Genomic DNA, 23,803 nt, shown 5'->3' with positions numbered 1-23,803 from the left:
TATGGCTGTTTTTAGTGATGATGTCAGAGAAGTAGGACCTCCTTGCATTCCTCAGTTGTAAATTATAATTGTGAAGTTTCTCTTTATAAATGTCATAATGAACCTGGAGGTTTGTTTTTCTCCATCTGCGCTCAGCTTTCCTACACTCTCTTTTTTCTTTTTTCACCAGTGTGGAGTTTCTCCATGGAGACTTTTTCCTTCCAGAGATAACCTTCACCTTAATGGGAGCAATAGTGTCCATTACATTTAACATGTTAGCATTGAAGCTATTGACGAGCTCATTGACTGACCCTCTGGGCAGGTCAGGTGTTAATGGGAAGACCTGGTTAAAAATTGCACTACTGTGTTCAGTTATACACCGTTTTGTGATCACTGTTGTTGATATATTTGTGTGGGCTGAGATTTTACAGAACAGGGGGAAGAAATGGTAAAAACGTCATTTTATAAAGAAAACGTTATAAAGCACTCTCCGCCTGTGAGCAAAGACAAAACCAAAACACCCCACCCTTTCCCATTGGTCAAAAAATGTACCATGCCGACCAATCAAAACATGGCATTTGGTTGTTAAGAAACGGAAGTTGTTAAGAAGAGGAAAATTTAGGAGTGACGGCAGTGTTTTGAGATGTGAGAGATTTGCAACGTTTAGCGCAAATCTTGTATAGTTAGTGTGTAGTGTAGTCAATAGTTTTGTTGTGTGTGTCAGAACAATGAGGCGGCTGCTAAATGTTACAGGAGTGATACATCTCCTGTTGTCAGGCCTGCAGGTATCAGGCTTTTGATGTTCTCCTTTATCTCATAGTGGACAGAAATTATTTTTTGGAGAGGCACAAATAATTTGTGTGGCATCAGATTTGATGCAGAACACCTGATTGTTCTGTAAATAGTTTGAAATGTTTGTTTAAAAAAAATCCCTTAGCAGCATTTTTAGGTAAACAGCTGCAAAAATCTTTGTTGTTTGCAATACTCAGTAACTTTTTTGAAGAAGTAACTATATAATTAATTGCCCAGCATTGGTCTTTATATATTGTATTTTGCAGAGAGAGTTACAAAGTTTCAAAGTGGTGCTCCATGAGAGTCCTGTAGACGAGCAGCAGCACGATCCTGCATTGCAACTGCAAACCGCTGTTGCAATGCAGGAACATCTGCTTTATTGGAATGTGTGAGATGTTAACCACAATGACTCTTAAAAACACTGTCTCAAAGCTTCATGCCAACAGCATGTTTTTAAGAAAATTCAAACATATTTTCTTTCAAGATCATTTTAGAGTTTTTAATGAGCTGCAGGATCCTTCTTCAGTGTGAGTTGAGAACAGCCAAGTCGCCTCCTGTGATAAACCTCCACATGTACCACTGAAAACAGTTAAATTAGTTTGAATCGGAAATAATGGGTCAAACTACTTGTTCTGAGACCATTTCTTTATTTTTCACACCAAACTGTTTAATAAGATAAACTCTACACAGACTTCATCAAATATAACTAACACTTTAACATTAACAGGATTTCATAATACAAACTTAAAATCAACAAGAAAACAGCTGCAGAACATGTGGAAACCAGTTCAGCTTGAGTTTCTTTTTTTCTGGACATAAAGTCACAGCAGGTGTTGTTTCAAAGCTGGTGGACAGATTTAGTTCATTTTGGAGGTTTTAAGAGCAACTGCTGTGAAAATATTTGTAGTTTTGGGAGAAAATGATTTAAGAGAAGATTTTACAACAGCAAAAGGTTAAATATGAATGAAGAATTGAAATTTAACAGAGGTAACACATTAAATGAATACATTAAAAAAAAGTTAATTTTGGAAACACTAAGAAAGTTCAAATGAAAGAAATTGAAATATATATCCATATCTGCAATTCTGATACATTATTAGTTTGGTAAAAAAGACATTCCTATAACTTTAATAATACAGTAACAAGTACAACTACTAAACACTACTGTGTCCTAAGGGAACAAAGATTAAAATGTAACAGAGATAACATTTTAGAGAATTAAAATCCCTCAAAGGAAAAAAAAGGAACTTGATATGCATATCTAGATATGCAGCTTCCTAAATGTAACATTCAGGATTATTCACTGCAGCTCCAGAAATCAGAGCTACCTCATCAGATCCAAGTGTGGCATCAGCTGACACTCTTTACAGGAGATTCCATCTGAACTCTGTGGAGCCTGATCTCAAGGTTTTTAAGTCTGACCCTGAAACCAGAAGAGGATCTTTCTCTCTCTTCAGATTCATTGTGATCCAGTGATTTCAGTCCTGCATGATCAGGCTGATGTTGGTAACAGTGAAACAGTTTATTTACAGTGTGGGATCGTTTGTGTTCGGAGTATGAACTGAGATTCCTGAAGCTCTTGTCACACTGGTCACAGCTGAAGTTCACTTCCATGTGTGTACGTTCATGTTTGTTACGATGACCTGATTGTGAGAAGCTGTTGTCACAGTGTCTGCACTTGTATGGTGTCCCTCCTGCAGTGGTGAAGGATGACCCACACTGGTCACAGATGTGCTTTTTGACCACACTGTGGAAGAGGTCATGTATTTTTAATGTACTTGGTGTGTGGAAGCCTCTCCCACATTCTTTGCAGTAGTTCATTTTGTCTCCAGTGTGGCTACGTTGATGTGGTTTTAGGTCCCGTTCGTGATTGGAGGTTTTTCCACAAAGGTTAAAGAGAAACGCTTTCCCACCACCACAGTGACGACAGGGTTGAGAAATGGATCAGTGTGCTTCACTCCACTCCTGACATTGTATGTCAGGGAATTCCTTCAATGTTTTTATGCTGAACGTCGCCTGAAATAAAAAGCATCTCTGCCAACGTCCAATTACATTTTACTGTTTACACTATAAAACTCAGGTTAATTCTTCATTTTTCCAAACAGTTCATTCAGTATAACTCCATAAGTTTACTGATCAGACTTTTTCCAAACAATCAGGTTAAAATTACAAGATAAAAAATCAATACATCCTCACAGTAACTGCACTTCTAGAGTTACTTTCTGGAGTGGATCTGTTGGTGTTTTTTCAGCTGATTTGGAGCTTTAAAAGTCTTCTCACACAGGTAACATTTATAAGGTCTCTCCTCAGTGTGTTGTTGTAACTGTGCATCTGTTGCAAACAGTTTCCCACACTGATCACAGCAGGAAACATCAATTCCAGTGTGAATCCGTAGGTGAATATTTCGATACCGTTTGTCACTGAAACCTTTTCCAAAAAAAACGCAGCTCTACGCCTTAATTCCAGAGTGGGAAACTAGATGCCTGTGTAAGTCGCTATTTAGAGCAAAAGCCTTACCACACAACTCACAGTTGTGTGCTTTAAGTCCACTGTGGATGAGTTGGTGTTTTTTTAAGGTTCCAGCCTGGGTAAAAGACTTTCCACACAAGTCACAGCTGTAAGGTTTAACTCCACTGTGGATGAGTTGGTGTTTTTTTAAGGTTCCAGACTGGGTAAAAGACTTTCCACACAAGTCACAGCTGTAAGGTTTAACTCCACTGTGGATGAGTTGGTGTTTTTTCAAGTGTCCAGCCTGGGTAAAAGACTTTCCACACAAGTCACAGCTGTAAGGTTTAACTCCACTGTGGATGAGTTGGTGTTTTTTCAAGTGTCCAGCCAGGGTAAAAGACTTTCCACACAAGTCACAGCTGTAAGGTTTAAATCCACTGTGGATGAGTTGGTGTTTTTTCAAGTGTCCAGCCAGGGTAAAAGACTTTCCACACAAGTCACAGCTGTAAGGTTTAAATCCACTGTGGATGAGTTGGTGTCTTTTTAAGGTTCCAGCCTGGGTAAAAGACTTTCCACACAAGTTACAGCTGTAAGGTTTAACTCCACTGTGGATGAGTTGGTGTTTTTTCAAGTGTCCAGCCTGGGTAAAAGACTTTCCACACAAGTCACAGCTGTAAGGTTTAACTCCACTGTGGATGAGTTGGTGTTTTTTCAAGTCTCCAGCCTGGGTAAAAGACTTTCCACACAAGTCACAGCTGTAAGGTTTAACTCCACTGTGGATGACTTGGTGTTTTTTCAAGTCTCGAGCCTCGGTAAAAGACTTTCCACACAAGTCACAGCTGTAAGGTTTAACTCCACTGTGGATGAGTTGGTGTTTTTTCAAGCTTCCAGCCTCGGTAAAAGACTTTCCACACAAGTCACAGCTGTAAGGTTTAACTCCACTGTGGATGAGTTGGTGTGTTTTTAGGTTTCCAGCCAGGGTAAAAGACTTTCCACACAAGTCACAGCTGTAAGGTTTAAATCCACTGTGGATGAGTTGGTGTGTTTTTAGGCTTCCAGCCAGGGTAAAAGACTTTCCACACAAGTCACAGCTGTAAGGTTTAACTCCACTGTGGATGAGTTGGTGTGTTTTTAGGCTTCCAGCCAGGGTAAAAGACTTTCCACACAAGTCACAGCTGTAAGGTTTAACTCCACTGTGGATGACTTGGTGTGTTTTTAGGTGTCCAGCCTGGGTAAAAGACTTTCCACACAAGTCACAGCTGTAAGGTTTAACTCCACTGTGGATGACTTGGTGTCTTTTTAAGTATCCAGCCCAGGTAAAAGACTTTCCACACTCATCACAGCTGTAGGTTTTCTCTCCTTTTCTTCTGTGAGGTTTGTCGGCCTCCTGAGAGCGCTGACTTTTCGCTCCATGTTGGTCCTGCAGTGACAGAGATACAAACAGAGGCAATGAGTGAAATGCAGTCGTGGAACAAACTGAAACTCCCTCCATTGGTTGAATCAAACATGTCAACAAACACATTGTTGGTGTGTTTCCACCACCTTCTGGTGGCAGTATCACATTACAATGATGTGCTACAATGAGAGTTGTAATGAAAATGACATTATTGAAGAAATATTGATCAGCAGAGAAAATCTTTTACGCATAAGAAATTTCAAGTTCAACTGATGATATTGTTGTTTCAATGTGTGCTTATAAAATATGATCTTTGTATTTTCTTGTAACTTCTGTTACAAGAAATTAGAACTCTGAACAATATTTAAACTCCATTCTGAGTTACATACCATAAAATAATACTTTATGATTAACATAAATGTTTGATTGCTCTAATTACCTGTATTTACCTTGTGACATATTACAGGGCAAATTACATTCTGGGTACAGTTACATCACATAACATCAACTGTGAACACCTTATGTTACCGTGGCGTTTAAGTCCATGGGAATTATGAGTATCTACTCCCAAATTCCCATCCGGGCTACATTATTATCGGTTCATGGTATCGCTTAACTTTTACGAGTATGAGTACACACACATTTTACAGTATCGGCCCGATACCCGATACCAGTATCGGTATCGGTGCATCCCTAATTGTAACTGTGATATTTTTCTCACCTTTTGTGTTGAAGTCATTGATTGTTTCCTCTGTAGTGGCTGAGCTGAGTCCAAATGGATGAAATTGTTCCTCCGTTGCACCACCAGACTCTTCTCCTCCTGTTAATCACCTGGGGGACACACACACAGCAGGATTTGTAAAAAGAGATTTGATAAACACAATGCTGGACAGCAATGCTGTCATGTACACAAATACAGTGGGGCAAAAAAGTATTTAGTCAGCCACCGATTGTGCAAGTTCCCCCACTTAAAATGATGGCAGAGGTCAGTAATTTTCACCAGAGGTACACTTCAACTGTGAGAGACAGAATGTGAAAAATAAATCCATGAATTCACATGGTAGGATTTGTAAAGAATTTATTCGTAAATCAGGGTGGAAAATAAGTATTTGGTCACCTCAAACATGGAAAATCTCTGGCTCTCACAGACCTGTAACGTCTTCTGTAAGACGCTTTTCTGTCCCCCACTCGTTACCTGTATGAATGGCACCTGTTTGAACTCATCATCTGTATAAAAGACACCTGTCCACAGCCTCAAACAGTCAGACTCCAAACTCCGCCATGGCCAAGACCAAAGAGCTTTCGAAGGACACCAGGAAAAGTATTGTAGACCTGCACCAGACTGGGAAGAGTGAATCTACAATAGGCAAGCAGCTTGGTGTGAAAAAATCAACTGTGGGAGCAATCATCAGAAAATGGAAGACATACAAGACCACTGATAATCTCCCACGATCTGGGGCTCCACGCAAGATCTCATCCCGTGGGGTCAAAATGATCATGAGAACGGTGAGCAAAGATCCCAGAACCACACGGGGGGACCTGGTGAATGACCTGCAGAGAGCTGGGACCAAAGTAACAAAGGTCACCATCAGTAACACACTACAACGGCAGGGAATCAAATCCCGCAGTGCCAGACGTGTTCCGCTGCTGAAGCCAGTGCATGTCCAGGCCTGTCTGAAGTTTGCCAGAGAGCACATGGATGATACAGCAGAGGATTGGGAGAATGTCATGTGGTCAGATGGAACCAAAGTAGAACTTTTTGGTATAAACTCAACTCGTCGTGTTTGGAGGACAAAGAATACTGAGTTGCATCCCAAGAACACCATACCTACTGTGAAGCATGGGAGTGGAAACATCATGCTATGGGGCTGTTTTTCTGCCAAGGGGACAGGACGACTGATCCGTGTTAAGGACAGAATGAATGGGGCCATGTATAGTGAGATTTTGAGCCAAAACCTCCTTCCATCAGTGAGAACTTTGAAGATGAAACAAGGCTGGGTCTTCCAACATGACAATGATCCAAAACACACCGCCCGGGCAACAAAGGAGTGGCTCCGTAAGAAGCATTTGAAAGTCCTGGAGTGGCCTAGCCAGTCTCCAGACCTCAACCCCATAGAAAATCTGTGGCGGGAGTTGAAAGTCCGTGTTGCTCGGCGACAGCCCCAAAACATCACTGCTCTCGAGAAGATCTGCATGGAGGAATGGGCCAAAATACCAGCTACTGTGTGTGCAAACCTGGTAAAGACCTATAGTAAACGTTTGACCTCTGTTATTGCCAACAAAGGTTATGTTACAAAGTATTGAGTTGTAGTTTTGTTATTGACCAAATACTTTCCACCCTGATTTACGAATAAATTCTTTACAAATCCTACCATGTGAATTCATGGATTTTTTTTTTCACATTCTGTCTCTCACAGTTGAAGTTAGAGCTGGGCGATATGAGATTTTTTCACATCACGATATGTTTTTTTCATTTTAGGCAATAACGATATATATCACGATATAAGCCAAATAACTATATTTGTAAGATTTAATTGGAGTCCCAGGCTTCTACCTTTCTACCTTTAAAACCCGGAGAGCAGCTAAATGGCTTTTAGCTAGGCTTTAGCTTCAGCCAAGTGGAAGCTAAATTGGCTAGTCATCCATATGTATATTAGGTTGTTGCCAGTTGCCGTGTTTTATAACATGATTGACATGGCAGCACTGAATGCACATGTGCTGTATCAAGCATGCACCGGGATGAAGGAAAGACGGGTGGACTTCCTGGTGGAGCTTGCAAGAGAGTTGGCTCACTCTCATGTAGCTGCGAAGAAGGCAAGAAAAGAACAGTTGCTTTGGACACAACCCTCCACACCTAGCCCTGGAAAAAGAGTCATATGTCAGGTCAAACACAAATGCAAGAACAATCATGCCACTGTGCGATGTGTTCACTGCAACAGATACACATGTGGTAAATGCAGACTACAGATACCATGGCAGTGCCAAGATTGTGAGTGATTGCTGAAAATGTTGAAATGTACTCACTCACTTTTTATTATTATTTGTAAATATGTGTACAAATGGTTGGTTTTTTGTACTGTTTTTATCAATAAATCTCAGCAACAAAGGACGATGAAACACAAAAGGAAGTTCACAGCTTTTAGCAGCTCCCCCACCCCCTCATTCACACACACCCACTCCCCTCCCTCCAGAATTCCCAGGTAACAACCTAATATACATATGGATGACTAGCCAATTTAGCTTCCACTTGGCTGAAGCTAAAGCCTAGCTAAAAGCCATTTGGCTGCTCTCCGGGTTTTAAAGGTAGAAAAGCCAAATGGCTGCTCTCCGGGGGTTTAAGTGTTTTAAATGTGCCTTTGCTCACAAGTAAAATGTGAAATAATCAGCAGCTTGTTTTGATTTAAATATTTATTTCCCACAATAAGTTCAACAGGGTAGATGTACTTAAGGAACATGAGACTTTCTCAGATAAATAAAGGCAAATATTGCAAACTACACAAAAGGCAGCCGCTAAAGCATTTAAGTTTCAAAATAGAACAAACGAAACAGACTACTAAACTGTCAATTCCACTTAGAAACAAAATATTAATTCTAAAAATAAATCTTAGTTTGTTTTACAGAAGAACAGACAAAATTGACTAACTTTTGTCAATATCAAATAAACTGAGAGCTAAAAGGAAATTCTCAATCTCTCCTTGTTGTATAGCTTAGCTTTTCAAACAGTTTTAACAGTTACTTTAGTCTGACAAAAGCCGAATGACGAATTAGCGCTTCCAGTCAGAGACTGAGGCTACGTCAACACGTACACGGGTGTTTTTGAAAACGGAGATTTTCAAAAAAAACGAGGGAGAGGAGGTAAGTGACGGAAGTGACGAGTAAGGTAAGCGACCCATGTTGTAGGTGACGTCAGACGCCGGAGAGTTGGCGGAATTTAAAAAAAAGCAAAAGCAAATGGTAGCTTAGACTTTAACAAAGGTTTTTCAAGCTTCAATATTACCAAATATACTAATCGATTGTCATATAACTAACAACATCTGTTCTGTCATCTCTAACACCCTGGAGGACAACGGGGAGAGTTTAGACGCTCTCCAAGATTACATCGACCGCTGTTTTCAAGATTTAGTAATGAGGAAGGCCCAGAGTACATCCTCCCCGACCAAAATTGAGACGCCGTCATCGAAGAGATGTCGCCCGGCAGAATCCCCCGGTACAACATCGCCTGCCGGCAAAGACATCGCAGACATCCTGGAGTCAATCGACAAGCGATTGTCCAGTTTCGATGCGAGGCTGGCCCTGGTGGAGATTTTACACCGGGAATTTAAATCTCTGAGAGAATCCCTGGAATTCAGCCAGCAGCAGGTGGAAACGCTTGCCGCTGAAAATGCCACGCTACGGGAGTCGGTCAAATCTCTCACCGATAACGTGACCCAGCTAAACATTGAAAATAAAAAAATAAAAGAGTCCGTTATCGATCTACAAGCCCGTAGCATGAGAGATAATCTTGTGTTTTCTGGTATTCCAGAATCTACCGGAGAGGACGCGGAGGCAACGGTGAAAAGCTTCATCAAAATCCACCTGAAGCTGCCGGAGGACACCGTAAAGAACATCGACTTCGATAGAGTACATCGCTTGGGGGGCGTTCGGTCGCGGACTGGGAGACCACGGCCTATCGTGGCCAAATTCGGGCAATTCAAGCAAAAGGAACAGGTGAAGAGTCGCGGCAGAGAGCTGAAAGGAACGGACTTCAGCGTGAACGACCAGTTCCCCAAAGAGATCCTGGAACGACGCAAGGTCCTGTTCCCAGTTCGACGTAGCTTTATCCAGAAAGGCTCCCGTGCTGTCATCGCTGTGGACGGACAGCTGTACTGCGACCCCGGCACCACACCGTGGTTATACTGACTGCACTCCAGATAAGAAACCGCTACACTCTTTTCTTATTCACTCACACTTTTTCCTTTAACATTTGTTTAACCTAGTAATATCAATATGATATCATAGCAGATATAACACCGTCACCCTCCGTCATTACTTTAATTGGAATGTTTCCGTTTCGTTTCTTTTTTTTTGTTGTTGCTCACAGTTCATGTGGTTTCTTTCTTTTTCTTGTCTTTCACTGCTGTGATCACCTACTTCCCCACTCACCTACAAACAAACACCCTCTATTTCTCCATATTTTCACACCACGATCACGCAAACACATCCGCTCAACGCCAGCACATTCACAACAGCCTCACAGCACGCACAGACTTGCAGGACACATAAGCAAGCCACGCTTGTTCATATTAGTGAATATTCACACATAGTCAGACTTATGGAGCCTCTCACCACACTTTTTTTCCCTCTCCCTCTCTTTCTATTTGCAAACAAGGGATGTTTCCACACTCTCTCCACCTATCTAAACGAAACACCCAGCGTACATCATTAGACATACACACACAATTATGGGCATTCTGAGGCATTCCCGGACGAGCCCCCAATTATGTTATGGCCCGTCTAGGCGCAGCCAGACCACAACATAAAGGGTGATCCATCCCCGTCCAACCCCAAGCAGCACGTCACACACTTAATTTTTAGTGACAGTGATTTATTTACAATAAGTGCAGTTAAACAAAGGAAGGGAGCATATCATAACTTCAGGGTGAACCCAAGGCCAAAACAACAAACAAAAGTAGCCTATCTCAGGAATAAACGAAACTTACCTACTCAAAGGAACTAAACAAAACGACAATCACTTTCCTCCCTACCTAACAAAAACAGGAGAAAACTGATCAACCAAAAAGGCGGTCCACCCTTACATGCTCTTACATTACATAAGACTTTGACACAGTGACCGGTCTGCCGGCTGGGTTGGGCCGAGGATGAATGACTGGGCAGTCCCTGGCGGTCTCTTCTTATCCGCTGCCTCCCAGTCCTCAGCCAATCGGTGTGAGCCATCCACCCTGGATGCACCAATCCTGGAGGAGCACCTGGACACTCAAATCCACACACAATTACGGTCACAGTCATAACACATGGAATGTAAATGGAGCTGGCACCAGAGGAAAGAGGTTAAAGATATTTAACCAGCTTAAAAAACTACAGGCAGATGTTGTTTTATTACAAGAAACTCACAGACCTGTCACAGGTTTAAACGAGCTTAAAACACCTGAGTTTCCTAACGTGTTTGCAGCCTGTTATAATTCTAGACAACGGGGAGTAGCAATTTTAATACATAAAAATGTTAATTTTACAGTACTCGATACAGTTATAGATCCAGAGGGTAGATTTCTAATTATTAAACTATCAATATTGAACAAAAAACTATGTATTGTAAGTATATATGGTCCAAATGTTGATGAACCCTCATTCTTCCACGGATTTTTTAGTGCACTCTATGAACACCTCGATTGCGCACTCATTCTTGGCGGTGACCTCAACCTTGGACTAAATGAAGAAATGGATAGGCTCAACACAACAGGAACTCAGCGCAATTGGCAATCCACAAATATAATCAAACAGTATATGAGCGACTTTGGCCTTCGCGATGCATGGCGCTCCCTTCACCCCAACAGTAAGGAATATACTTTTTTCTCGCATGTTCATCACTCTTACTCTCGTCTGGATTATTTTTTGGTCAGCAGCTCACTGCTGAGTGACATTTCAGACACTGAGATTCATCCTATAGCTATCAGTGATCATGCTCCTGTATCTTTAAAACTAATGCACAAGAATAATACTACGCCAAGTAAAAACTGGAGATTTAATACATCACTGCTTAAAGATGAAGACTTTATTAAATATTTTAAAAAGGAATGGACTTCATACTTAGACTTTAATGACACCCCCGGAATATCTGCGTCTGTTCTATGGGAAGCAGGAAAAGCTGTGATGAGAGGTAAAATAATTTCTAAACTGGAGATTTAATACATCACTGCTTAAAGATGAAGACTTTATTAAATATTTTAAAAAGGAATGGACTTCATACTTAGACTTTAATGACACCCCCGGAATATCTGCGTCTGTTCTATGGGAAGCAGGAAAAGCTGTGATGAGAGGTAAAATAATTTCTTTCTCATCACACAAAAAGAAAGAAGAAAACAAAAACATTCAGGAATTAGAAAAAACCATCAAATCACTAGAAGAAGCCTACGCGTGCAACCAAGATCAGGAAACATTGAACAAAATATGCAAGACAAAACTAGAATTAAATGAAACTATTAATAAAAAAACACAATTCCTTATACAAAGACTTCGCTTGCAGAATTTTGAACACAGTAACAAATCAGGTCGATTTCTAGCTAACCAGTTAAAAATAAATAAAGAAAAAACAACTATATGTGCTGCTAAAGATTTATCGGGGAACACAATATATGACCCTGGAAGAATAAACAACATTTTTAGGGATTTCTATGAAACTTTATACTTACCACAAATAAACCCATCTAAAAATGAAATTGATCGGTTTCTTGACAATGTAAATCTCCCAAAATTACTAGACAGTCAAGCAATGGAACTGGATTCGCCACTGACGCCAAGTGAATTCCAGGAAGCCCTGATAAGAATGCCCAATAATAAGGCTCCAGGTCCAGACGGCTTCCCTGCAGAATTCTACAAAGAATTCTGGACAATTCTGGCACCAGTATTCCACGGAATGTTGCAGGAAATCGAGGAAAATGGCAGACTACCACCAAATATGAACTCTGCCAACATTAGTCTCCTGCTAAAACCAGGCAAAGACCCTTTATTTCCCTCAAGCTATCGTCCAATTTCTCTTTTAAATGTAGACCTTAAAATAATCTGCAAAGCTCTCTCAAAGATATTAGAGAAAATAACCCCCCTCTTAATTCACCCTGACCAAACTGGTTTCATAAAAGGTCGGCACTCCTCAACAAACACTCATAGATTACTTAATTTAATAGACTACTCATACAATAAAAACATTGAAACCATAATATTATCTCTAGATGCAGAAAAAGCATTTGACAGAGTTAACTGGAAATTTTTATTCGCAACTTTACACAAATTTGGTTTCGGAAACTCTTTTATAAACTGGATAAGAATATTATACAATTCCCCAACAGCTCGTATCAGAACAAATGACCAGACATCCTCCAGCTTCTGTCTCCTGAGGGGCACCAGGCAGGGATGCCCACTCTCCCCTTCACTTTTTGCAATTTTTATCGAACCTCTAGCAGCAGCATTTAGACAGGCTACAACAATTAAGGGCATAAAATGTAAGAACATAGAACATAAAATCAGTCTCTATGCGGATGATGTGTTGCTTTTTCTGCAAAACACACAAACCAACCTCTCTGAGGTAATTACTCTAATAAACTGGTTTTCAAGAGTTTCAGATTATTCAATTAACTGGCCAAAATCTACAGTTCTCCCCATTAACTGCTTCTTCCATAATTCTTCCTCTGCCCCACTGCAATCAGGAAATATTAAATATTTAGGTATTAATGTTTCTCCTAAGCTTTCAGACTTAACTAAATTAAATCACATCCCACTTCTAAAGAAAGTAGAAGGCGATCTGACTAGATGGAAATCTTTACCCATATCACTCATGGGAAGGGTCGCCACTATAAAAATGATGATCTTGCCAAAAATAAATTACTTATTTTTGATGATCCCTAACAAACCATCACAAGATTGGTTCAGATCTCTGGATTCATATATTTCCAAATTCCTTTGGAAAGATAAACCCTCGCGTATCAGCTTAAAAACGCTACAAAGAACCAAGGATAGAGGAGGATTAGATCTGCCTAATTTTCACCAATACTTCTTAGCCAACAGGCTTCAGTTCATCTCAGAATGGTCAAAACATACCTTCCTAGATGAGCCCTGGCTAGATGTTGAACAGGCACTATGCAAGGATCTAGAGATTTCAGACCTACCATTTATTAGCTCAAACATCAAAAGACATGAATGCTTTAAAAGTATCAACATCAGCTCCTCTCTGACAGCATGGTGGGAGTTTCTAAAAATATCGGAGTCTTCACTAATCCCATGCAAACGTACTCCTATCTGGTATAACCCTGACATATTACAAAACAATAATATGATTAACTTCCCAGAATGGAGTTGTAAAGGAATTAAATACTTAGAACATATATTGGAGGGAACAGAATTGATCCCATTTGACAGACTAGTTGCACAATATGGGATCAACAAGAAATTTTTTTTAGAATATCAACAAATTAAATCCATTATAAAAAAGAAATTTAAACTCAGTGAAGTTGAATTACAAACACCACCAAGTGTGGCACATTTCCTTACTCTTAAATCCCCCAAATTATTATCTAAAATATATAGAACACTTTCTAAATTAGATGAATCAATATCCCTTCCTATTGCAAAGTGGGAAGCAGCTTTATTAGTCAGTTTAGACCAAAACTTCTGGTCTCAGGTATGCTTAAAAACTTTTAAATTGATTAAAAATCCCAGTCTGCAATTAATACAATACAAAATACTACATAGAGTACACTATACAGGTCATCGGATGTTCAAGATGGGCTTTACATCTTCCAACAACTGCTCACACTGTCAAAACAATACACCAGACAATGACATTCACGCTCTTTGGTTCTGTCCACCAGTGCAGAAGTTTTGGCACGAGATATGTGAAGACTTATCAAAGTGTCTGAAATGTAACATTCCAACTTCCCCCTTAGTGTGTTTGTTGGGCAGCTTAGATAATGTCACTTCAGAAAACAATATAGCCCATATGGTTTTCACTGCCCTATGCATAGCCAAGAAAACTGTCCTCATGAACTGGAAAAATAAAAACAATCTTAATTCTAACCAATATAGAAATTATCTATTAGATTACATTAGTTTTGATACAGCCTCGGCCACCACATCAGATCAATTGCTCTGGGCTCCTTTGATCGGCTCCATCACCTAGTGGGGGTGGGGGGGTCATAGTTTGGTCCCGCCTTCAATGTTGTGATTGGTGTGGGGGCAGGGACAGACTTAGGGCGTCGGGGGGTTCCCCGGAGGCATCTTCCTTGGGGGGCTCAACCTGGGGTAGCGGTCATGTCCGGTTGGGGGCTCTTTTCTGACCATTTCCTCGTGGCTGCGTGCAGCGGGGCTAGGGGAGGGTCTGTGATGATGGACGTGGGTTACTGACCTGGTAGCCTGTCTGCCCCTGGGTGGGTCCGGGATGGGCGTGAGGGTCTGGGGGCGCTCCATCTCTGGGCCGGGGCCCTGGCTGGGCCTCGGGGCCTTGGGTCCTGGTTTGTGTGTTGCCGGGGTTGTGGGCGGGTGGGTGCATGGGAGCCCATCCCTGGCGCAGGGTGCCGCCGGTGTGTCGAGTCGCCTGTGGGGCTCTTCAACCGGTGGGGGAGATTGTTACACCTTGCAGGAGCTTTCCTCCCCTCAGGAACTCTCTGCAGGAGGGGGAGATACAGGAGAGGTGGAGGAAGATCTCAGCCTGGGCGTCTATTGTCTCATGTAGTCTGGATGATGAGTGGATGGTGGGGTGGGTGCAGTTTTCTCTGTGGTGGGGTTGGGTGGACTGTCCCGGGCTCTGTGGGGCCGGGGGGCGCTGCTGCACTGGGCCCCGGTCTGGATGGGCCTGGGCCCCCTTTTCCCTGGCGGGTCGCGGAGTGTGGGAGTGCCTACTGGGGTCAGCGGGGGAGCTGGCCCCAGGGAGGGGTCACTGCCCCTCCCTTCCTTCCCTCCCCATCTCCAGCTGCCTCCCTCCTCCCGCTCCACCACAACCACCCACACATGCAGGGCCTTGGAGTAGGGGTATGTCACCAGGATGCAGAGGAGGCTACCCCCCCCCCGTCCCCTTCTGGCTGCCTCTGCCTCAATTTTATCCCACAACTTAGACATTCACATTACTCACACCCTCATTACACATACATATAGGATCTTGGGGGTGGGCACAATACACGGAGTCAAAGTTACCATCAGGGTGTACACCTCACCCCTGGCATCGTTGCCCACCTCTCAATTTTAAATACATGTAGACATTGAGGGCTAACAGGAGGGACTATGCGCTTACCTGCTGCTCTCTGGCAGGTAGCTCTATGCCCTCCTGGGTTTTAATTGCACCTTAGAACACACATGCGTCAACACTACTATGAGCGGGTGGAGGGAGGTTTGGAGTCTTCTCTCACCCCCGTTCTCTGCGGCCTGCTGGAGCGGGGGGGCTAGGAGGAGTTGGCCGTCCGGCTGCGGTCTGGGGTGTGGGGCCTCCTTGCTGCTGCGGAGTCGGGGCGGTCTGCCCCTTTCACATCGCAGGGAAAAGGGTAACACCACCTGGGTCTGGGTGCAGTTCCCCCCTCCAGGGGCAGGGGTACCTAGACCCGGTTTGTAGAGTACGCTTGGGGAGTGTGATCGCGTATACAGTGTCTCTTTATATTTGTCTCCACGTCGGTTGAGTGTGAAGTGCACATGAGAGCATGAGGGTGGGAATGGATGTTTGTGTCTGTGTGTGCCTGTATGTTTGTATTTATATGTCAGGTTGGGTATCAGACGCCACCTCTCTGGGGACATCTCGGGCCTTCCAAGGTTTGGAGGCCTATCTCCACCCACCACCACTTCCCCTGCCGGTGGCGGACTCCCTCAGGTGTCGGTGCGTTGGTGGTTCTTTGTATCTGGGGGTGGGCGTCCGGGTACACACCAGCTCACTCCTTGGCGGCCGCTTATTGGGGCTCGCTCGGGCCATTTCGGAGGTGGCGTGCCCCCGGCCTCTCGGCCTGGGGCTCGGTCACTCAGGCACAGCTGGCTGCCGGCGGAGCCCACGGGCGCATCACTGCAACTCCCCCTGGCTTCTGCTCCGCGGCTGCTGAATGAGCCCTCATCTGGGACTCTCCTTAGCTCTTACTGGGACAGTGGCGCAGCGGCCCCTCTGTGGGTCTTCCTTGGTCTCTTGTGTTCTGGGGGCCTCTGGATGTCTGGAGTTTTGATCTCCTCCATACCCGCTTGATACCATAAAGGACAGGGCTGTGGCTCCCCACACTCCCTAGCAGATCATTACATGGAGAAACCTTTGGAATGCAAGCATGCTGATCCACACAGATATGCACACAGGTGTACACATGGGTATTCACAGACGCGGACTAAAGCTTTCTTGGCTGCTGCCTCAAAGCACACTGTGCGCTGTCTATCTTGCGTGCTGAACAATATCGTCTATTATTTAGTAACTATTGATATCTATGACTAGCTAGTTTATTGTGATGGTGCTTTTTTTTTCTATTATTATGTTGCTCTTTGTTGTTTGCTGTCTCCTCTGTTTGTTTGTTTTTCTCCATACAGGTGACCCAGGAGTTTTTTTTGTTGTTTGTTTTTTTTTCTCTCTTCCCCCCCCTCTCACCATCTCTTCTCCCCTTTGGTTTTCTTTCTTTCTCTCCCCCTCTTTCTTTCATTCTTTCCCCCTGTCCTATAAAAAAATAAATAAAAAATAAAAAAAAGATGACAAAGGATGAACTGAAGCTCCGCCATCACGTGATGTCACATGCTGCTGTTTCTGATGTCACTTAAGAAAAAAAAAAAAAAAAAAAAAAAAAAGAAAACTGAGATTTTCCGTTTTCGTTTTAAAAAATAATCCCGTCCACACATAAAGGCAGAAATGAAGGAAAACGCTGCTATGAACATGCCAAAGCAGCAGGTGGAGCTAGATTCCTAACCGTGCAGAAATGTTGGCCAATCAGAAGTCTAGAAGCCTCGGTGGGAAAAAGTAAACAAAGCTGGGGCATAGAAGCAGAACCGAGTCGTATGTGTGGAGGGACGGTAACTGTGTGTATATGTAAGCATTTAAACACTGCAGAGAGTACAATTAACAGTATTGTAGAAATTCATTTCACCAGAACAATAACGTGGCGCACAGTGTGACGTCAAAAAATGCGCACACCTTTGACGCTGCGTTTTCTCCGTTTTTCTAGTCCACACGTAAATGCAAAAATGGAGTTTTCAAAAATCTTTGTTTTCAGTGACCAAAAACGCCGTTTACGTGTGGACGAAAGGTGCAAACGCATAGAAAAATCTGCGTTTTCAAAAATACCCGGGTACGTGTGGACGTAGCCTGAGCATGCACCAGTTTATTGTATTTCCAGACTTGCTTTCGGCACAATTTACAGTGCACGCTACTCTGTTTTTGTCAGACTTGAAATAGCCGAAATACCTTCACACTACAGAACTTCTATGGCTCTTCCATTCGACAATCTCTCCGGCATTGGAACCATCATCTGTTTTCTCTTCGGTCACGCTCGGTTGATTTTTCTAGTCGGCACACTCATTTTCTCCATTACCCGAGCGAGCGGTACGGTGGCTGGCTGCTTCCCAAACAAATACACATGTTGGCTTGGCACTTGTGCTGTACGTAACAAGTCACGGGACGTGACGCTGCGGCTGTGATTGGCTGTGATCTATATCTATAAATAATATATATATCAAAACTCTTTTTACAAATCCTGCTGGAATACGTCAGGTTACAGCTGCAGTCAAAGCGAGATGGAAATAATTGAACAAGCAAGCGAGCGCTCAGCTTCTCTCAGCATGCTGAGCCAATGATTAGTTGGTGTTTTTCTGCAAACAGTCTCTCACTCTGTAAACTGTGAACACACTTCGCCGATTTCACAGATTTTTATGGTAGCGACCTTTTGGAGACTTTTACTTCCAGGTGAAGAATCGGACGTCTGTATTTGCGCTGGAAGAAAATAAAATACAGGTGCATCTGGAGATCATCCTATAGGGCTTTGGAGCGTGATGTCATGTGGGTGGGCGTGGAAAGGATTTTGGCCCGATCCGCCATTTTGGAGTCTAGCGCAAGTGAAAAGGGAGCGAAGTCACACACAACAGCCATGGTTCGTATTTGCTGTGTGGTCGGCTGCAATGTTCGATCACACAACCGGCAAGAGAATAAGCTTGAAAATGGTTTATCTTTTCATTCTTTCCCAACCTGGAAGCAACACGAGGCAGCTCGTGTATCGATGTTACCAAATGAAGGTGTCTAGCCTGGAGAGCAGCTGTGAGACGAGCTGACGTGCAGTTCTCTTCCATCTCCAAATATCTGTTGGTGCTCCAGACATTTTCATTCCGGTAAGTTCTAAATATGTTCATATAATCTTTATAGCCTATTAGTTTTATTTTCTATGCCAGGGGTGCTCACACTTTTTCCGCATGTGAGCTACTTACAAAATGACCAAGTCAACATGATCTACCCACTACAAAAATCCAAAACATATACTTATTTATAAATATATTGAGGATTCTTTATATCTACAATGTATATACATGCATAACCGCAATATCCAATATTTCACAACACAATTAACAATGTAAATTTTTTGTCATTACCTGAGTTTACTCTGATGACTTGCACTGAATTGAATCAGCCAGGGATGCATAGTCCGGACAGTAGCTGCTGACGGCCAGCCTCAAACACACTTCCAAATGTTCATCAGTCATGGTGGAACGGTACTTGGACTTAATGATGTTCATGTGGGAAAATGATGACTCACATAAATAAGTGGAGCCGAATAATGCAGTCAAAGAGGCAGCACATTTCCTCATGTTGGGGTACTTTACTTCTGTGAGTAAGTTCCAGAACTGTCCATGATCTCTGGACTTCAGCTCAATGTCGGCTTGTAGTGTCAAAATCTCATCTTCCACTCCAGAAGAGTTCAGGTGAAATAGTTTTGCAATTTTTGATGCGAGTGAATCGACATCAGCATCTTCCCGAAAAGGATAGCACATGAAGGTAGCGACTGGCTTGAAAGAAAAGTCTTGAAAGCGTTTGTCAAACTCTGACAGACAATTGTCAATCTGCTCTGTGTAGCGTGCACTGTCAAGTTGCAAACAGGCCATCCCCTGCATCTCCAGCTCTGACGCCAGGTTTTGAAAGTTTATCAAATCATGGCGCTGCAGCTTTAAAGAGAGATGTTGCATCTTTCGTTTGAAAGCATTAACTGAGCTGATCATGTTGATCACTGTTTTGTCTTTTCCTTGCAGCTGTAGATTAAGGTCATTCAACATGTTTGTCAGATCGGTTAAAAATGCCAAGTCTAACAGCCACTGACCGTCATTAAGTTGCATGTATTCTGCTTGTCCAGCTACACGGAAAAACTCCTTAATCTCCGGACAGAGCTCTCGAAATCTTTGCAGGAATTTCCCTCGACTAAGCCACCTCACGTCAGTGTGTAGCAACAACTCAGAGTGGTCGCAGTCAGCCTTCTCCAGATGTGCACGAAATAACCGTCTTTGAAGAGATCTGGCGCGAATAGAACAGGCGATCTTCGTTGCAACTGTGTCACTCACGTCCGTAGATTCGTCCAACTGCAGTGAGAAACACTGGCAATCTCCGATGTCCTTCCAAAGTTGCTGGGTTAAATCCTCCGCCATGGCTTCACAGCGCCGTGTAACTGTACTTCTTCACAGCTGGAGAGCTTTGATCGAAGATGTTATTTCTGCCTTATTTTTAAAGTCTCGGAACAATGAGTCAGCTGCTTCAACGAATGCCTCTTTTACCATCTCTCCATCTTGAAAAGACTTCTTGTTTTTAATGATGATGTGACTCACCCAGAACGATGCTTCGGTGGCGGCTTTCGCTTTTGAAGTTTGTTGTGTGAAAAATGACTGCTGTCCGGACAACTGGGATTTTAGTTCCTTCACCTTTTTCTTTCTTAGCTCGCTTTTCGGCGGGAATGTAGTGTCGTATTTTCCGTGAACAGTTCGAAAATGCCGCTCCACATTTCCCTTCTTTGGCATTGCGATGGCAGCCTGGCAGATGAGGCAAACGCACTTCGAAAATGACATCGTGAAAAAAAAGTCTTCCTCCCATTCCGTATGAAAGTGATACGTTTTTGTCTTCTTACTTGGTCCAGCTCCCTCACTCATTTTTAACCCTTTCTTAGGTTTAGAAAAAACCGAGAGCTAAAAATTGGAGTTAACTCGCTGACTAGCTTGTCAGTTTTACTACACTTCGCGCCGCTGTTTGCACATGCGCAGCGACCTAAGCGTCAGAAAAAAATCCGATGTCATCTGACTGGCTTCCCTGTATCAATCAAGTGACGGGATGGATGATAGGCTGGCATCTATTTTTTTAATGCCATGCGATCTACCAATACTACCTTTGCGATCGGCTGGTCGATCGCGATCGACGTATTGAGCACCCCTGTTCTATGCGCTCTGAGCTCATAGCAAATTACAACAAACATTCTACTGAGTGATTTTGCAGAACTACCTTCTATTTATAGAGTTGCTAATTATTTGGCATTATTGCAGCAAACCAGCCTATTAAATGGATGAATCACATCGTGACTGGGTTCCAGTGCTACACAAGGGACCTGCTTCAAACATACCACCATGCCAATCAGATTACTTCTTCCATGTGAGGGTGAAGAGGTGACCCTTCTGAATAAGATGGTGAAGGTTTGCTGCGTTTTGGTGAACAGTGTGATAATAAAACCAGGGAAAAATGAAACCTGCTCCTGTTAAATACTCTTAAGTCTTGTGCTGTTAAAATTGCTGTATTTTTTCAAAAGATACAGTAAATAAAGTAATGTTAGTAGTGAGTGATATCATGTAAACACGTGATTTTGTGTAAACATTTTGTCATTTGTAAACTATAAAATCATTTTTCTTCTTTGGCTCTCAGCGAAGGCGGTCGCACTTTTCTCCTCTCCTCCTCACCCTTATCTTCCCTGCTTAGCCTCTATGTCCTTGTCTGTTTCGTGTGCATTACTTTCCCTGGAATAGACTCACACGGTCGTTCTCTAAAACCTAAAAGAGAATTATGGATTTGATTAACTGGTCTCTGAATGCTATTGACACCCTTTTCTCAACGAGAAGTCTGGGCTCGGGAGAGCCCGAGTGCCCTGGAGGGACTTTCCCTGCCGGATATACGATGGACGGGTGGCAGAACTGGAGAGTCATGTGTCTGGCGGGACTGTCGATCGAGGACGCTGAAGATATCTATCTATTCGGAACCATGATAACAGGGTTCGTGCTGATCGGAGTTGGCTTGGCCCTGGTTTATCGGAGAAATAACAGAGCGAAACCGGCTGTTCAAACCCCCCTAAGGCTGCCCGCTGGAATTGAAGAGATGAGATGAGGCGCGACCTCTCACAACGAACATAATATGGTCAACACCTTGGAGATGCTTACAGCTGCTGTGAAGGCTCAAAGCAACAACATTGAGCGTATGGGGGGGAAACATCAGAGAGAGGCCTGCTCAAAATGAGACCCTTGAGCGACAGTTGGACGACATCATGGAACGGATCACTGCAGCTTTGAGGTCTCAGAATCAAAAGAATGGCAACACCATGGAACAGAAGTTTGATACCATCATGGGGAGGATCGTGGTTCTCCAACGGGAGATCGAGAGGCCAGTGTCGGAGTGTTAGGGCAGCCAAAAATTCTCCTGGGCTGCTCGCATGGAAATTTACAAAATCAACATTGAGATTGCGGACCCCCATAACGGCGCCACCTGCAGGCCCAAGGCTGGAGCCGAACAATCACTCCCTGATAACGACTGTGTTACGGCTATTCTTCCCATCCCATGCAAGGACACCTGGATTGGCTGGAAGACTATTTACTTAGCCTGATAGGCCGAAGGACACTGTCTCAGCTAAACTATGGACACGCACACACACACACTTACACTGATAAGCACTCACTCATCCCCCCTCCCTTTCCAACGCCTTCGATGCTTGTGCCCTACCGGGGAAGATAGCAGTCAACTGGACCAGCACAGATGCTGCAGGACCGGATGCGCTGTCTACACCGGCTCTCTCTTACCCTTTACCCGCCCCTGTTGCTTGTCTCGTGTTTCTATGGTGTATTGATAGTCATGTGCTTTTGTGCTGAGGTGTTTTTTCTGTTATCAAACTGTTCTCCCACTAGGAGCTCAGTCTGAGTGGAGTTTTTTTTCTCCTCCTCTTACCTCATGTAGTGTATTTTCGTTGTTTTTTCCTATCAGCCTACCTTTCTGACATGTCTGCCCAATGTGATGTTTGTGTAAAGTTGGTCAGAAGGTTCCTTTGTGAGTGTGCATGCGCCATTAGCGTGCTGCCTGCTGTAACCCCTAATTTCCCTCGGGATGAATAAAGTATTCTGATTCTGATAAATGCCATGGATTCTACACTGTAACTGATGTGATGTTCTATAAGGTGGTTTCAATAAAATAAAAAAAAGAGGCAAAAATTAGTTTGTTTCTTTATTCAACTTTTGAACAGTGGGACTCAGTCAGTATATATTCAGTAAATGCAAATTATTTACACGGCAGTGCACTACAGGCATAAATCTAGACCCCTAGATAAAACATTATGGGTCATTCCCACAACCCACAGCTTTACTGTGTACCAGCACAGTATCCAATAGCGGTGACAACTCCTCCAAAGTAGCAGGTGGGATTTTTCTTTTTTGAGGACAGCTCCTTTTACCTTTCAATACAGATGTTCTGTTTATGTTTTGAACAAGAGCCTTTTTTTGGGCAGCTGAAGATGCAGGTTCATCTGTAACAGTCCTTATGCCACAGATCAACATTGTTGCTTCTACATTAAACAAAAGAGCAGCGACATGGCTGCAGGTCTCTGCGACTCCGGCCATACAGCTGCAGTGGGCGACTTCAACCTTCCCTGTGATGCTCACAGTGACCCATGGCTGCGATGCTGGTTCATTCAGTCTTTGAGAGTGCAGGACCTGAAACACACACAGACAAAGTTCATTTAAAGACAAGAACTATGAGCCAAGGCCGACACAAATGTGTTTTATCTACTTTATCATAAATGTAACAAAGTGTTTAGAAAGTTAGCACATACATGTAATTTTTCATTTCTTTATGTGTCCATCTATAGAACGCTGCATGTTATAGTGTAAATCTGCCTGTTCTCTGTCAGAAACCTGCCTGCAGAAAATGAACCTAAAGTATGTAATGCAAGGATGTCATCACTTTAGAGATGGAGAAAGCATAAAGTGACAATTATGAATCACTTAATATAATAAGGAGATTCTGCAGGTCATTGATCAAAGTATAAAACTAAAATAAAATGTATTTTTAGTGACACAGGATACAAACATGGAAGCAAGATGTGTAATTAGGATTATTTATAATAAATATGAATAGTGCAATTTCTTTAACCATAAAGAATAACAATCCTTCAGGACAATGTCACATCAATGCACTGAACTCACTATGTTATCCATCTAACAGCCTCCACATGTTCTCACTGTAATTTCCCCTCATGAATGAATTTA

At 42.9% G+C, this 23,803-nt stretch overlaps 1 protein-coding gene across 2 annotated transcripts in view; it reads right to left on the bottom strand.

Moving 5' to 3' along the window:
• Window positions 1-1,404: 1,404 nt before the first annotated feature.
• Window positions 1,405-23,803, bottom strand: part of LOC112432467 (uncharacterized) — a 41,289-nt gene continuing 18,890 nt past the window's right edge. Inside the window, exons 2-4 of one of the 2 annotated variants that reach the window (XM_076878531.1) lie at window positions 10,421-11,618; window positions 5,337-5,446; window positions 1,405-4,639 (exon numbers count right to left, since the gene is read on the bottom strand). In XM_076878531.1, the coding sequence (XP_076734646.1) occupies window positions 3,221-4,639; window positions 5,337-5,354 (1,437 nt within the window). In that variant the 5' untranslated portion in view covers window positions 5,355-5,446; window positions 10,421-11,618 and the 3' untranslated portion in view covers window positions 1,405-3,220. The remainder of the gene's footprint in view (window positions 4,640-5,336; window positions 5,447-10,420; window positions 11,619-23,803) is intronic. The other variant, XM_076878537.1, reaches the window with a different exon arrangement.

Source organism: Maylandia zebra, linkage group LG3, assembly GCF_041146795.1.
Source record: "Maylandia zebra isolate NMK-2024a linkage group LG3, Mzebra_GT3a, whole genome shotgun sequence".
NCBI classification, from domain to species: Eukaryota; Metazoa; Chordata; class Actinopteri; order Cichliformes; family Cichlidae; genus Maylandia; species Maylandia zebra.
Note: the sequence above shows the minus strand (reverse complement) of the source record. Positions and strands in the feature narration are given on the sequence as shown.